The sequence below is a fragment of the Morone saxatilis genome, unplaced genomic scaffold, assembly GCF_004916995.1.
Source record: "Morone saxatilis isolate NCDOM2014 unplaced genomic scaffold, NCSU_SB_2.0 Contig18, whole genome shotgun sequence".
Taxonomy (NCBI): Eukaryota; Metazoa; Chordata; class Actinopteri; family Moronidae; genus Morone; species Morone saxatilis.
The window spans coordinates 16,197,817-16,215,132 of NW_023339740.1; the positions used below are offsets into that span (position 1 = coordinate 16,197,817).

At 38.4% G+C, this 17,316-nt stretch overlaps 2 protein-coding genes across 2 annotated transcripts; one reads left to right on the forward strand and one right to left on the reverse strand.

Moving 5' to 3' along the window:
• Positions 1-1,246: 1,246 nt before the first annotated feature.
• LOC118328340 (retinol dehydrogenase 10) lies at positions 1,247-5,217 on the reverse strand. The gene is made up of 5 exons (XM_035662026.1): positions 4,765-5,217; positions 3,194-3,292; positions 2,857-3,002; positions 2,256-2,387; positions 1,247-1,367 (listed from the first exon to the last, which is right to left on the reverse strand). The coding sequence occupies exons 1-5, from the start codon at positions 5,215-5,217 to the stop codon at positions 1,247-1,249; spliced, it is 951 nt and encodes a 316-aa protein (XP_035517919.1).
• A 2,617-nt stretch (positions 5,218-7,834) lies between these two features.
• si:dkey-7k24.5 (somatomedin-B and thrombospondin type-1 domain-containing protein) lies at positions 7,835-13,762 on the forward strand. Its single transcript, XM_035662033.1, has 5 exons — positions 7,835-8,275; positions 9,124-9,315; positions 10,045-10,123; positions 10,239-10,421; positions 12,227-13,762. The coding sequence occupies exons 1-5, from the start codon at positions 8,044-8,046 to the stop codon at positions 12,342-12,344; spliced, it is 804 nt and encodes a 267-aa protein (XP_035517926.1). The 5' UTR covers positions 7,835-8,043; the 3' UTR covers positions 12,345-13,762.
• The last annotated feature ends 3,554 nt before the right edge of the window (positions 13,763-17,316 follow it).

Sequence of the window (17,316 nt, forward strand, 5' to 3'; positions counted from 1 at the left end):
TGGTGGAATATGGGACTAAAAATGTTCAGGTTATCTAGGGCTGTGCAGAAAGAATTTATTTTATACATAGATTGACAGTATTGCACTGAATGTGATGATGATTTAAAATGTTGTTTTATATACATTTGCCATAGATACTGCTTAAACACCGCATAGCTCTAGGGTCCAATGCAGGGTATCGTTTGAAATTTGATCAGTTCTGATAGTGATTATGCTTATCTAGTCCAGGCTCTGATACTGAAAATAAATTGAAATGTTGAAGCTAAAAAGCATCAAAGCTAAAATCAAGAAAATGTAAATAATCTCGATCTTTTTATGCAGATGTTTGTTGTTTCCATTTTTAATTGAGTCCCCAAACAGCTGCTCATTCTGGGACATTATGAGTACAACTGGAAACATTTTAAACAGTAGATTCTTATGCCTTATCATTAGTCCTACTCCTAGTCCTCTTGCATGAAAATATTTTTGGGCTGTGATTACATTTTACTGTATCCCTGCTGTTTTTTCAGAGTAGCCACACTTGTAAGTGCAGGAAGACAGTGCAGTAGGTCCAAAATTTCTAACTGAAAATTCATTTTTGTTAGGAATTAGTGACTGAAAACACATGAAAAAGCATGTTGCTTAAAGAATTCATTGTAATTATACATTTGAATAACTTTCCAATCCAGAACCCGTTTTAAGACCCAACCCTGCTTTGTGCTTGTATCGTGCTAATTTCATATATTGTGAAGTTTATAAGAACACAATGCAGCACACAGATCGCTGTTTAGTGATTTTTAATCATTTTTATTTTATGTAAACATAATACAGCGCAATATTCTGGTACATTGTTAAGTTCCACATATTAAACACACTCCCATTCCCCTTATTGTCAATACAGGACTCAATCATTGTGTAGTATTTTGTGGTGAAAACAGTGTGAAGGGACTTTAAACTTCATCTGAATATTACTGAAATGTTTTTGGGGTGCTGATGACCACTTGGCTGAGTCGTCATCTAGTACACACTTCTGAATGATCAGTCTTAAAATCTAAAGCCCCTCCCCCCCACTCCATTATGCCCTTTGCATTACTTCTGATGATCCACTTGTTATCTTAAATCCTGACTGTAGCTGGGCAGTTCGGCACACTGCTGTCCACACAAGCAGAAGGATTTTTTTTTCGTCATATGATAAACCCTTTGAATGACAGTTTATTTTGATTTTCAAGTTTTGACTCCCAAACTCCTTAACCGCACTTAGCTAGGATTATGCAACCTGAACGGAGCCATTAGTTGGTTGTTTGTTCATGCTGTCAATGAAGGGGTACATGCACTTGTCGGACCCCATGAAACGGTATGTAACCACATTGGATTCCCACGGCAACAGTCTGAAAGAGAATGTGCAGTAGAGCTTAAAATACTGAACATTGGCTTAACCAACACAAGAGCACACACGAAGAAAAAACAGCCTTTTTAGAGGAACTACATTATTTTTGTTAATGTACCTACAGGGTTTAGAAATAATGGTATTATCCACACTGATATTCTGCAGAACCTATAAATAATGATAATGGAAAACCACAATGAGAAAAGCCAAAGCACTTGTTATTATTGTACTAGAGTCAATCCCAAGACCGTAAACTGGTCAGCTAAATTACCTATGCAGTGGGCTAGTGTTTAACCTGTTTAGTCCCTGACCCTATAAGTACTCCGCTGTACTCCTTAAATGACTGGCGAGTCCCGGATTATTCCAAAATGTGAGCTTTGTATCCCAAAACTAACATTACTGTATCACAGAATTGGTGGAGAACAGCTTTTTATATGTTCTTTAATAAGTGTTGACAGATTTTCCAAAAAGCCTCTTTTCCTTACCTCTCTGTACCCCTGCTGATATGCATAACTGTGAAATGTGTTGCACCATAATTATTTTTTTGATTGGGTTGGTGATTGTTCTGCAGAATATCACTGTTGTTAACACCACTGACCCTGACCATTTTCCCCAAACTTAACTTTTTTTCCAGTACTGTACCACTCACGTAGTATTTACAAAAAATGATTTCTCCTTTACTCTAAAATGTCCAACTGTTACTCCCTTGTACCCCACAGTCTAGTTTTCTTCCACGGTATCCACATTAAAGCACCAGTAAGAACCACAAGGTATTTTATTGGTACCTCATTCACACAGTGGAATTACACAGTACATTGTAGGTTGTACTATCACCAAAATTATTATTAATTTTTTTTTGGTTAATAGTTAGAAGTGGCTTTGTACTTACGCTCTGGAGAGAAAAGGCAGGTAGGTGAGGCGAGGGATGCACACTAACGGTTGGTCTATCAGGATGGCGTTCATGGCCTGCTCAACACAGTACTGGGGCTCCAGAGGGGGCAGGAGCACTTCCACTTCCTCCCTATTAGGCACAAAAAGACAAATGTGCCATCACTTACGAGTTAGTATGCAGTGTTTTGACAGCCACTCTAACAGCATGGGTACCCAACTCAACATACCCACATTCCCGTGCTGCACTTTTGTTGTACAGTGGTAGAAAGGGTAATTTAAAATATTTCAGCATTTCTGGGCAATTACTGCGAGAAACCTTTTAAATACATTAATCTAGAAAATACATTATACTCCTGAAGCTAGTGGAACAAAGGCAAGCCAGGAACTAGAGGAAGGACCGGGGTTCACTGTAGGATGAAGGAACACACAAATTGCCATAGGGCTAGTTTTTATACATAAAACTTTACTTGTATTTTAAAGCAAATGTGCAAACAGTGATGGATGTTTCAGTGTGTTTTTCAGATTTCTGAATATATTCTTGGTTGGGTCTAAATCACTGTTCAACTGGCAAGAATGACAGGAGTAATTTAATGACAAACCGTATCTTGCAGCCTGCAAACATGCCTGTGTCCACGATATAGGGACACACAAGAGTCGTCTTCACTCCTTCAACCTCCTCGGCCAGCAGCTCATGGGCCAGAGACTCGTGGAATCCCACTGCAGCAAATTTACTGGCACAGTAATCCTGTCTCAAACAAAAATCCAGAATCTATTACGGCATGTGCACAAGTATTGAATATTTACAGAGCTTAAACTGCTGTTTTTGTGATATGTAAATTTGTTGTCATTTGTTGACATAAACAGAACTGTGTGAAAGACTGTGACAATAAAGCTGTCATCTCTTGTAACAGTGATGTTCCTCCCTCCCTGGTTCACCTCGACACAAGCTGTGCTGAAGAGGCCGAGGACGCTGGCGATGGTCACGATGTGTCCATGATTCTGTGCTTTCATCTGAGGCAGGAAGGCCTTCACTGTCTGAAGCACACATACACATACATTATTAAACGTGCATTATTATACTGCAGCAGCCTATTATGAGGCAACAAACTGTGCAGTGCTCATATTGCTTGTAGTGACTTAAATGTTGCTCAGTCTTAAGGAAGCTTATGTTGCACGAGCGGCTTCATATTAAGAGGATTTATCCTATACAGTCCATAGTGTTGAAGGGGATAAAGATATTAACAGAATACATTTTTCATGCCATGCGTCACACTATGCACAATAAGCTGCTTGGTATAGCAGCTGATGCTGAAAAGATTATACACTGTTCAATTCAAAAGCTTCATTTCCGGCATTCCAAATTTTAGGCAGTGCTGAGTCATTGTCAGTGTTCGACTTGAAGTGTGTCACCTCCAAAACATCAGATTTGATTTAAAAAAAAGTTAAGTAGAGTTAGGAAACCAATTGGAAAAGGTGGCACACCATCAAAGTGGTCAATGTCTGTGTGGCTTTACGTTAAATTAAAATCTTATTACAGATGTGTACAGAGTAGGCCTAATGTTTATCACTGAAGTCACTTACTGTATATACAATACAAAAACTGAATGCTTGTTTGTCATTGTCTTGACCGTTTTGATAGTGTGCTTTGACACCTGATTTGAATTTGAAAGTTTTTCTAATGTTGACCTTTATTGGCTCAGTGTACGATGAAAAAGCAACTTCTGGTCTTCTGGTGGAGTTCTGGTCAATAATTGATTGTCATTTACAACAACTGTTTTTTTCTGTAACTTAATTAGATAAGCAACGATTGCTTTGGATGAGCAGGTTAATCAGACAGTATAAGACAGTTACCAGCGACGGATCTAGAGAAATATTGATGAGGTGGTATGGAGATGTGGTGGCAGAAATATATGCTTATTTAATCGCAAACAATAACATCAATATTTGCTTGGAAAAGTCCCCAAATAAAGATATTTGAACTAAAAAAAATTACATTATTGTGCCACATAAATTAAATATCTAAAGGTGACATTAGAAATCAATAAATGGTTTTTATTTCCAAATCTTCATACATTTTCCAAAAATGTGTCTTTTTCATTGAGCTTAAGCTTATCATAGTCTTAAATGTGGCCTTAACAGATCATTAAATTAGGTGTTAATTTACGTTTTTTAACACTTATTTTTAAATTAATCAAAAGAAAAAGTATTCGACAGAAACAGCGAGGGTAGCCAGGCATTTCTTTAGGGGAAGTAGCTGCCACCCCATACCACTCCTCTAGATCCGCCCCTGACAGTTACATTTAAGAGGTTTTATCCAAAGTATCTGTTCTGAGTTGAACTGAACACCACTCATCACATGAGTCTGTGATGCACTGACATCTGTATCTATACCTGTCCTCCCTATAATAAATCACAGGCAGCTGGACTTCCTGTCTGGTCTTAAGGATGTTCCACTGCTCATCTAAGAGGTTTCAACACATTTTCTATTGACTAAAGAGTTTTCTCACCCAGAAGAGGGCAAGGCAGTTGACCTTCATGGTCCTCTCAATTAGCTCATCAGGACAGTCTAACATGCGCTTCCCAGCAACCACTCCTGCATTGTTCACTAGCATTGTAACGTCCCGGCCCACGTCCTTTCGCACAAGGTCTGCATTGTGATACACATCCTCGCTGTTGGTCACGTCCACCGTGTAGGTGTACGCCTTTCCCCCCATCTCACGCACCAGCTTGGCTGTCTGCTCATTGGAACTGGTGTTGATGTCCCACAGCACCACTTCTGCCCCATGCTTGGTGAATTCCTGAGCGAAGAGACGACCCAGGCCACCACCCGCCCCGGTGATCAGCACCAGCTCGCCATCGATGGGCTTAGTGCGTGGGCGCAGGACGACCCGCACAGAACTGCGCAGGATGAAGTAAATCAAATCTAGAAGCATCATCTGGAGATCCATTAGAAAAATCATGTTGATCTACTTTACTGCTTAAGGTCCTGATTGTCAGAACAAGTGTCTCAGTAGGCCTGCAGTGGATTAGACTTCACACCCGTTACCGGTGAAGGTGTGTTTCCAACTGCCTAACTAAGTGTGAGTGCAAAGGATGCAGACAGCCAAGCTGGTGTTTTCCTCCTTCTGTGGCCCTCAGCGTCCGTCCACGGTTCATTTAAACACTCTCCTCCTGGATTAGTGGAAATACCTTGAGCTTCTTATAAAACCACTTTTGTTGCAAGCTGGGAATGTATGCATTTTCACCATGGCTGAGGAAAATAACGTGCCGGACAGCATTACAGTTAAAGATTCCTGCAGTTTTAAGGTCTTTGTAGGACCTTACTCAAAGTTCACAGCTTTCAAATACCATACGCGTGAAACTCATATGGCACACACGACATAGGCCGCCTCTAAATACTATTCTTATATAAAATAACATGCACCTTTATGTCAGAATAAATGTAAAATATCTGTCATGTGTGTAAAAACTTATTTTAAAAGGCTTTTCAATAGAAACAGAAGGCAGAAAAAGGGGATGTGAGGAGGAATAATACTGTACGAGTTTAATCACCATGACTGACTTGAAACTGGACAAATTGGTTACTTTTCACCCTTTGTTTCTATAACTTTAAGGTACCATAACTATGTCTAAAAAGAATTATATCAGTGGCTTTTACAGCAGTATATTCCTAATGTGAAACAAGGAGGACTTTATATATTAATGAATTCCAGCATCGGCTGAACCAAGGAGAATAATGAAGTGTGTGTGAGTGTTTTTCATATTTTTAAGTAATACAGAAGCAAGAGTGTGAGAATGAAGAGCTGTTAATTAAGTACAATCTCTAAATACGCCCACATACATCTCGTATATGCCCATAAGGACAGCGCAGTGGCTCAAAGGTTAGCGCTGCTGCCCCACAGCACAGTTGAGCAGTGAGATAAAGTTAACATTTTTGGTTCAGATTTTGTTGAAGGGACATCATTCAAGGACAAGCTCGGCCCCAGTTCTCTGCCCTGTAAAGCACTCAGACTCATACTGAATGAGAACATAAGGAGATTATGCATGAGTAAACTGCAAATCTCTGCATTGTTGTCCCGAGAAGGCGACTTGTGTATGTATCACATTCTTGTTTTCCAGGTGAACACTGCAGGCCTTGTTTAATCATGGTTGGCATGTGAGCCAACACAAGTTTTTGCTGACAACAACCTTTTGACCTGGTGGAGCTTTGTATCTCACAACAATATGATGTGCAGAAATATATTTATTTTTCTAAAATACATAATATATTTACAAAAATGGGTCAAGACTGTGAGAAGGAAGTTAGTTTAAATACTGCCAAGAATGTTTGCCCTACTGTGAGTTGTTGAGCAACACACAGTAGGGCGAACAGCAGCAAAGAGCCCATCAAAGTGAGTGCCTTGAATCTTGGTGTAATACCTGAATATTGGCATGCACATAAAGTGAGCTGTGTCTGATGGTTTGCCAGCCAGTTTCCCTGTTGGATATCTCATAAAAAATATACATTATTGACTGCGGTGTGTCAACCCTGGGCTATTTCTGTTTTGTAAGTTTACTGAAAACACAAGATTTCAACCTGCGGATGCTTCCAAATGGACATTCTTTCACCTCTTTGGATTTCAAAAAATATAATTTTGTTGTGACATCGGCTTTAGAAATTAAGACTTTTATTAATTTGAAAAGAAAATCAGAAGGTTTTCCTGATTAAAATCGATAAGGTAATGAATATATTACATAATAAAACAGTGGGTGTAAGTGTCAATATGGACTGCAGCTATATCCAATGAGTGCTGACTGCCAGTTTACTGGAGCAGTAAATGGACTGTAACACACTAATACTTTGCAATTCTTAGACTTGAGCTTGTGGTGTTTTGAGCACTATAATCAGTCATCACCCAATTTCCCCTTCCCCCTACACACACAGAAGGCTGCTGGGAATCTTAGAGTGGAGGCCTGCACTGTCCACAATGTTGTTCTTTTTGCATGAATAACCTCAGCCATAGGAGTTTCATTAATCCACCCTTTTCACATGTTGAGGCACACATGGGCCTGGGAAGCTGGCTGCTTCACCAACAGATTGAGAGAGAGAGAGGGAGAAAGAGAGAGAGAGAGGCAGTGAAAGAATTTAGGCAAACAGACTTTATATTTGTGACTTTTACAGAAAATGTATAATACCTTGCAAATGCAGCTCAGTAAGGGCTCTATATCTTACTTTTTATTCTGTTTCAGTGTTTCTTATAATTGTCTTTTCTGCACATAGTACGTTCTACATTAGTGTTAGAGTGTTTACACAGGACACACTGTATCAAAAATATAAATGCAGTGGAAGGAGATCTGATGCTTGGACAAGATTAGAAAAGCAATGCATTCGGTTAACTAACATCTTGTGAACATAGACATAAAGCCATGAATGACGTTACTATGATGTATATATTAATTTGGTCTAAGAGATCGGATCTAATAATTGCCTAATTGGTCTTACATAGCCACACTAAACTGAGCCGCGTGGGTTTCTTGTTCAGTCTTGCCCATCACTTTACCTACAGTGGTGAACTGTGTCTTTAAGAGCCTCCAGAGTTGACACATGAATGACTTCCAATCCACCGAGCAGCTTCAGCTCCTGATGCTCGCAGTGCTGACCCACCTGACCACAGTGGATGACTTTACCAGGACAGCACTCCTCTGTTGCATAACTTTGGACAGGTGTTGCTGCTCAGTGGGGTTCAGTTATAGCGCACTAAACTAACTAAACTTGTTGAGGCGCATGCTGTGTTGGGTCCTTCGTGATGACAGTCTGGAGGAGCAGCTCTGTCACTTTGGTTTGTCTCGGAGTGTCTTTATTCCTCGTGGGTCCGTGTCAGTCGGGCTGTCGGGAAACGGGTCTGTGTTGCACCGGCAGGGACCCGTCATGCATCAGCAAAGGATGGAGGTCTGACCGGTCCTATGGCACCTGCTACTGCGACCAAGCCTGTGTGTCCACCCTGGACTGCTGCCACGACTATGAGACAGTCTGCCCAGGTGGGTTTGTGTTGATAGGAAAACTTTTGTTTATCACATATTACTTTACTTTATGTTCTTCTTTGCAGAGTGATGATATCAGTGAAGTTTGTTTAAGACCAGTTGTGAAAGAGATATTCAGATATATTTTATCTAGGTCTAAGTAAAGTTAAAAATACCCCTGCATTGAAAACGTTACTTAAAGGACCAGTGTGTAGTTAAGATTTAGTGGCATCTAGTGGTGTAGTTGGAGATTGCAACTCCCTTGCTTCACCCACTCACCAGGGCAAAGCAAAGGTGGTTGCAAAAAACATGAACGGCCACATTTGGATCCAGGGTTTTTCCATTCTGGGCTCCATGTGAACATACCTGCAGCGTCGGTAGTTAAAAAACGTCTCATTCTAAGGGAACAAAAAAACTATTCCTATATTCAGGTGATTATACACTAATGAAAACATACCTATGAAATAATATATCCCATTTCTGCTAATAGATCTTCCTAAATGTTACACACCTTTAACAACAAAAAGTAGCTTACTAAAGTACCAAAAGTACTCATTAGGCACTAGAAAGGCCCCTGTCATTGTGAAGCTAGTGTATCATATAGGCTGCTATATTATCTGATTATTATTACTATACATTACTTATTATTGCATATTACTATTATGTACTGTTACTATTATTACATTACTATTACGCTAATTTTAAAGGACCAGTGTGTAGGATTTAGTGGCATCTAGCAGTGAAGTTGCAGGTCACAACAAACTGAGCACCACTCACATCTGTAGCCTATTTGTTGACCTGGGAATGAGAACGGGCTGTGAAGTGCGTAGGAGAAAGCTGTATGTGCTCTGTCTCTTTCCCCTCAGCGGTGTCCTGTGTGGTGAGTGAGTGGACAGAGTGGTCAGGCTGTGCCGAGCCCTGCAGGGCCACGGTCCGCAGGCGGAGCAGGACTATCCTGCAGGAGCCGCTCAATGCAGGAAAACCCTGTCCCCATCTGGAGGAGCACGCCGGCTGTGCAGAGTATTGGACTCAGCAAGGGCACTGTCATAACTCACTTGGTGAGTAAAAAAGCCTTTAGTCTACAACAGTGCATAATATTTAATGCGCTGGCCATATGACTTGTATGTAAAATCTTAGTAACTAATAACTAAAGCAGTCCTATAAATGTAGTGAAGTGAAGTACAATATTTACCTGATTGACCAAATGTTGTGGAGTAGAAGTATAATATAGCATAAATTGTACTTAAGTAAAGTTCTTGAGAAAATGTACTTTATTACTGCCTTATTGACATTTGAGATATGTCAGCAGTGTTAGATAGTAGAATTAGTGTAGATTTAGTGAATATAAAAACTGTGATAATCCTGTATCTGCAGGCATGAATAATTTAATTAATATGGGTCATAAAAAAAATTCTTAGGTTACTTTGTTGTTATATGCATAAGGATTAAATATTTGTTGTACTGAATACTGCAATGTGGTGACTGTATGTTTCAGGGTAAAAAGAGTGATGGAGATACTGTTGCATGGCCTTTAGACATACTGTAGTGGTACATGCAGTGTGGTTGATGACATTGCCCCTAGATATCTGATGATGCTGTTTCTCTGAGCTTGCCAGGCTGTCATTTTATCTTTCTTTCTTTTTTGTGTAGTGCATCTACAGAGAATCCTACATTCATGAACATTTCAACCACATGCCCATTTTAGATGTATGAGGCCCCGTTTTTGCAACATACTTTATGTATTCACATCACATGTAATGTTCTTATCATGGATGCTTTCTCTGCAGTCCCAGCCCTTATTATCACGGGTGGCTATGGCAACGCTAGGAAGAAAAGAGACATCCCTGACAGCAACAATATTACAGGGTAATATGTTCACAGAGTCCAGAAAAATGGGAAATTACACTTTATCTCCTCATGTATCCTCGTTATGTATTTAGTCTGAGTTTGGTTTGTGTGTGTGTGTGTTTGTGTAAAATAGGTATTGTGTCCAGTTTCAGTTGACCTCTCTGACAAAAGGATGCCAGCTGAGCGCAACCCCACACACGCAGTGGATGCAGTACCTGACAGAGGGGCACCGTGTGTGTGTCGAGTGCCAGCCGCCTGCTCTTACTGCTGGACAGACACACTGTGCAGGAGACGGAGAGGAAAATGATGTGGGAAGGTGAAAATGGAGAACATTGTCACATCAATGCTTGCCCTTTTATTACCATGATAAAAATAAATAAAAAGTTATGTATATGTTAAGTTATGTTGACTTTCTTTGAATTTAGAAAGCTACACAAATGTAAGCTTGTGTTGTTCAGGAAATGTTAATGACAATAAGAAATAGATAAGGTATTTGTTTTTTTTTAAAGCCCAGCCCAGGGTTTATTCAACCATGAAATTGGCTTGAAGTTAATTTTGTTCATGTGTAAAGAAGCTCAGTGTTGAACATAACTTCACAACACTAATAAAGGTGACCTTTCTGCCTCACCATATGGCAGAGTCAAGTATTCTGTAATTACCAGATAAAAATGATATTTAAGTAAAATATAAAGTAATTACAGCTGTTATTACTCTAAAACACACCACTTGTTCTTCGTGATTAATAATAGGTCATTTTTTGCACAGGAAAGTTTGTTACAATATATCACAGATTGGTTTAATTGCTCTAAATATTGCTTGTTTACTAATGTATTCTGGCCATAAACAGCTACTGAATCCTACACGCTTGTCAACTCACTTGGACCATTAAATTCTCTTTTCTGGTTCATGGAACAACAGTTAAACATTATAGCAGCACAGATTTACTGTATGAGGAGAAGAGTCAACAATGGTGTGAAAGGACAATGAAGTTGTAACCTTCTCACCTGACAAGGAGTAACCCAGTTTAGAAGACATTTGAGGAAATACAATTACTTGCATTCTTGCTTAAATAAAATGAGCAAATCCATACCAGTCCCATGTTTGAACTGTATATGTAGCTGGAGCCTTAAGCTACATATGTTGCAGATTTTGTCACCGAGCCAGGCTATCTGTTTTCCCGTTTCCAGCCTTTGTATTAAGTTAAGCTAACCTTCTGCTAATGGTAGCTTCATATGTAGCCCACTTACCATAAAATGCAAGCTTAAAAAAGCATAGGACAACACTAAAATTGTAATTTTCTATAATTGCATTGTTAAGAAACAAATTATTTCACCTTATTATTTTATTTTTTTAAAACCCTATGCAACTGGCCATGTAGTTTTTGAGAGAAGTCAATTTGCAGCCCTCAATTAAAAGTGGGGTCAGTCATTCATTCATTGTGGAGTTTTCTTGTGAATAAACAAAAGTTATGTTTACATTCAGTGCTACCGACCAAAAGACATTATGTGTATCCTTGAGGTCTAAGAAACGTGATGAATGCATTTCCATCCTCTTAAAACACTTGCAAAGCTGTGTTTGAAACTTGAATTGTTTTCTTGCAATCAGTCACTTTGTTGGCGCATTGCTGAACATCTTGAAGTATTTGAGGAGTGTGTCAGCATTGGTAGGAATGTATATTGCATCACCAGAGTGCATGTGTGCTGCATTTACATCAATACAAATAATACAGGGACCCAGTCATAGAATGTGGGGCTGAGTGGAAGCTAAGTGGGCTTGTATTTAAATAAAATTAAAGTATATCTGCAAATTATTATGTGCTTACCATTGAAGCTATCAAATATTGTTCAACACTGTTCTACCTAAATTTTAGAAACAATAACTGTGTCTGTCTTTTGAAAGGTGCAGTGGTGGATCCAAATTGATTACCAATATGTCAACTAGTTGTGATCAGTTGTCACAGGGTTTGTTTCTGTTTCTTTTTCATCCCATAGCACTGGGATACAAACCCTCTAAGATCTGACTGGTAACAGTGAGGGCTACCACTAGATGGCAACATTGTTTTTTTTTAACTGGATTTAAAGAGAAATCTTTAACTCATTCTTCCGTCCCTCCTTCCTGCAGAAGTCAGTCTCTCCAGTGGCAGGCAGTGGGAAACCCTCGATGCAGGGGTGTGTGGAGGCGTGTGGGGAGGCTGGAGGCCTGCTCCTGCCCAACAGCCCACAGCTTCCTCTTCATCTAACATCCTCATTCCTTCTGTTAGCCTCCCTCCTGTACATATTTACTCAGACACGTACATAAATAACAATCTGCCAGTATAATTACCAGCAGTTAAAGAGTGCTGGCCAATGCTTAGTTATAAAGATTTAATCTTCTCCAGATTAGTGCATCTACATGTAAACATTTTATTAATAGGGTTGAATGTGGGCCAGTGAAAATTCCCATTTCTTAGTCAGAATATAATTACTGTCCTTACTGCACAACACAAACTTTAATCATACATCATTGCTATTTTGGGTTGAATCAAAAACTGCAAATTAACAATAAAGTAGTCAAATGAAAGTCAGCAATTCCTAATCAAAATGTAAAGTGATCTGATTTATTTCATTTTGAGTCATCCAAGGGAAAGGTTGCTTTTCTTAAGAAATAGAAATATCTTGAGACATTGAGACACTTTTTTCTTACATGACAAGTACTGGCTCTGTGTGAATCACAACCAGTCACAACGCCAAAGTTACAACATGCACTGAACAATATAACATTTATACAGAAACAACAGCATAGAAAGTCAACAGGTAAAAATTTGTATTCTTTTTTTTTTTTTTACAAAACAGACAGCCTCGGGACCTACAAACAACATTGTATAAGAGCTGGCTAAGGTCGTTCAAATATCTTTTTTTTTCAATTCCCTGGAAACAGTGTACTTTACAAAGACTGATGGCTTAGGCAAGGTTGGGGTCAATTCCACTGAGAGCTTACGGCGTAGAAAAAATATAGTTTATGTTTTGAATTTGTACTAGTTTTTAATTTCTCATGCTCTAATACTGGTTCCTTTTATAGTGCCATGTGTGTTTTACTCTATCAAGGCATCCTGAATCGACCCCAACCCTGTAATACAGTGTTAGATTCAGAGTATGTGGAATTGGGCTACTTGCTAAAGCAGTGCTTCTCACTGGGTTTTGGAAACTACCACATGTCCTTGAAAAGGGTCCTATGGGGTTTTAACAAAAATGAAAAAGACTTTAACCTCTTTACAGATAAATTTAGCCGCTAGCGCAACAACCAAATTCTATTTTAAGTTTTAACTAAATGCATTTCTGTACAGTGGGGAGTCTTGTTGTGGAAAAGTTTGAGTAAACTGTGCTCTTCATCTGAATTTGTATCAATAAATGAGAAATAAAACAAGTCACTTGAGTGTGTTTTCTTCATAAAGCACGATAGTTTAGTCCTTTGATTCACATCAGAATTTCTCCACAGGGATCTCAGTGAAATGAAAAGCTCTTTTATACTATTAGATTTCATTAATTTGAGGGCTCCCTTGGAGATGGAGGGGAATAGGTATCCAAATAAAATAAAACAAAAATGACTTGCAAAGATAAATGAAGATTTTTTTGTGTTATTGTGGTATCATGTCACAGTATCACAGTCTAGGTAAAATCACAACACCATGCTTGATGTTTTTTTGCACTACCTTTGCTAAAAGCTTAAGATTATCATTACTGGATTTCAATACTTGTGTTTATGTGTGTGTATACACATGGGTAATTGTGTGATATTTTCCCATAATAAATCTCAGTTCTCTACAGTGCTTGCTGCCTATTCGTGGAATATTGATTGTCATCATTGTTGAGAAATATTTCGATGAAAAATGGTCCCTGACTACCATAATATAGAAAACCTAAATGATGGGACAGAGGCTCACATGAATGCCCTTTGTCTTGAAGAATTAAACTTAATGATCCAATTTTTTAAATTATGTAATACACTCAGAAGGACATGTCACTACTTAAGAAAACATTTTGAAATCTCCATGGACATCTAGGTGTAACAGGGTAAAAGTTGTTTAAATGTTTGGCATACATTGGCCTTGACTTTAAATAAGATAAAGATGTAATGAAACGTTAACATCCAACTTGAACCAAATGTTTCTCTTGTTAATACTGATACTAAACAAGAGAAAAGAAATGGATGGACCAAGCTTGCAAGTTCATACTTTTTTCTTTGTATAATTTAATCTGTGCCACTTCAACCTCATAATGTGTTAGAGAGAATTATACATGTTTATTGGGGAAATAATTGATGTATAACTATAACCAAAGGAGCAGTCATTTAAAAAAGTTTTGTTCTCATTTTAAAAATAAAAATAATTTAATTTTATCTCTTTGCAGATGATACCTACGTTTATATTTTAAAATCCTTTTGCATGATTATTTATTTTTGTGAACTTTACTAATATTAGCAGATACTTTATGTGCGACAATGGACAATGATTAGAAATTTCATGAATACAAAAAAGGGAATGTTGTGATACAAAGTGAATTTGAGCTGACACTATGACACTGCATAAAATTAATTAGTCATCAGCTCAAACCATCCATCTTTGCCAAATCATATGATGCGTGCTAAATGAGATTCATAAAATGCTCCTCCCATCCCTCTCTTTACAGTTGTAAATGAAGCTGCACTTCAAATATTAAATGTGCTAAAGTGATCCAAATTTCTTATACCATTGTAGATCCGTTGGTATTACAATCTGTGTTACATCTGCATGTGGAATCAGAACTGCAGATAAAATATGGAGAAAACAAAAGCAGGATTTCCCCGACATGCATACATTCATATCGGAAACAGTTCATTCTTTTCCATTAAGCAGCAGCCCCACTGCTCTAATGCCCTGGCTTTACAGTCACACACACACTTACGCATACATGCATGGTTTTCTCTGCCTCTCACAGTCAATGCTATTCCTTTCACACGTCTGCTTCTCTCACTATGGGAGAGCAATATGAAATGGTTCAACTCTGTGATTAAAACAGGAAATTAAATCAGGGTTTGTGATTAGACTTAACCACAACACTAAAAATATTATGTAGATCACGTTCTGCTGACTTTTGAATCAAATTTTACTCAATGCCTACATTCATAATGACCTCTTTTATTTTCATCTTATACCAATATTTTTGTGTCAGGAGGCTTTTACAGTTTGGTTCACATTCTTTTAGAATTTGTTTAGTTTGGAGTGAGGTTCTTCTTCACTCATCTCATTAACATTGGAGAAAGCTGTGATCACATAACTGCTTACATTACAAAAATATTTATCTTCACATTTTAATTTAGATGGCATGGGGTTGAAAAAGGAATGGTGAACAGTAGGTTTTTAAGTTTTTATATTAACTCTGCTCATGTTGTGATGATCTATATGGGTGTATTACTTACTTACTGTAGATATTCAGCACTTTCAGCACTGTCCCTCTATAATCTGTGTGAAGTGTGTGGTCATTCTTGTAATATGTTGTTTTAACAGTTACAATTAAGTGTAAGATTTCTGTGATATGTGGCATTATAAACAGATAATAGAGAATGCATTGTGGGGAATTTTAGTATTTATGGGATGCTACAGAGATTTTAGACATAAACATAACAATGTACAAGGTCCTTACATCATAATGTTGCTTTTACACAGTACTCATAAATATGCACAGTGAGGAGTGGATCTGCTAGCATGTGACTACTGTGCATACCTGTCACTTTATGGGTACATGCCTCTGTGTGTGTGTGTGTGTGTGTGTGTGCTCATGCATGGGTTTTATCATGTTGGGCATTTACAACTGACTAATACTAAAGTCAACCTGCCTGTGTATATTCAGTGCTATTACAGTTTATGTTCACAATTTAAGGAACAAAATAGAGATGAAAAACTCTCCATCTTTCTGTGTCAAATACATGCATATTCCATTAACTGAATGTGTGATCTCTTTGGCTGCTTTCATGTTGGTCAAAGGAAGGCCAATGCATGCTGAACATCTGTTAATGAAATCTAAACTTTGTCAGTAATCATATGCTGTAAACATAAAAAGAAAACTATATTAGATAATTTTCATATATTTAATTTCTAAAAGCGTCTCATGTTGTCATATGTAGACTGGTTGGGCACATGCATGCTTCATAAATGTGCGCTTTATGCAGCAAGCTTATTATTTCTGGCTGTTATGTTAGCCCATATAAAAGATTCTTGGTCCACTACCATCCTTTAAAAATGATACTGAGGTGCTAAGACGATATTTACTGGTCAAGATCTGAAAGTATCATCCATTCTCATCATGATATGATAACATAGCAGATGGCAAAATACTGTTCAATAAAGAGCGCTCATTATAATGGATGGTGGACTAGAGCTTCCGATAACTGCAGCCTCTGTGCCAAGACATTGAACCTCATACAGGATTACTCTTCACATATGATTATGACACAGCAGACTAGCAAACCACATATTTCTATAAGGAACTTTCTCTTATCTATATAAAAATAAATCAGGTAAGACAATCTCAAGAGTGTGTATACATGAATTACCATCAGATCACCCATCCACATTCACACTCACTCAAAAACATGCTCACACACTTATATGCAGCCATACACACCCCTATAAATGGAGATGACTAAGGCCAGTTTTGGGAATGGAGGGCACAAGTAAGTAGCTTATAGGCTTCTAGGTCCTCTCCTGTATCTCTAAGACTACAAAATGAACTGGGACTCAGTAATGGGATAGTGGGCAGCTGGGATTTTTTCCCTGGAGAATATAGAGATGACCCCCGGCAGCTAAACCATCATTCAGTTGGGTTACACCAGTTATAACCACTCTCTCAGCTTCTCTGCTTCCACAGGGGTCTCTGAGCAGACCAGTTGGCTACCTGGGAGTGCTCTTTTGTTTTGTGGATGTATAATGCCGCTAATAGGAATGAGTTGAAGGAGGGGCAGTGACATTCTCCAATTTAGAAGTGTTTTTCTCCCAGAGTATTCACCACACATGTTCACCCTGAGCTTAATGCCCATTGGCATGCTCAGGTACTTTGTAATTTAAAATGTTTCTGTGAGACCCTTTGTCTCTCCCTCATCCTTTGTCTCTGGCGTATAGAATGTTTTTAGTCTGTCTGGTGTCTCCATCACAAACACTCGGGCCAAAGCTTTCTATTTATTTCTGTTCCACTTGTACC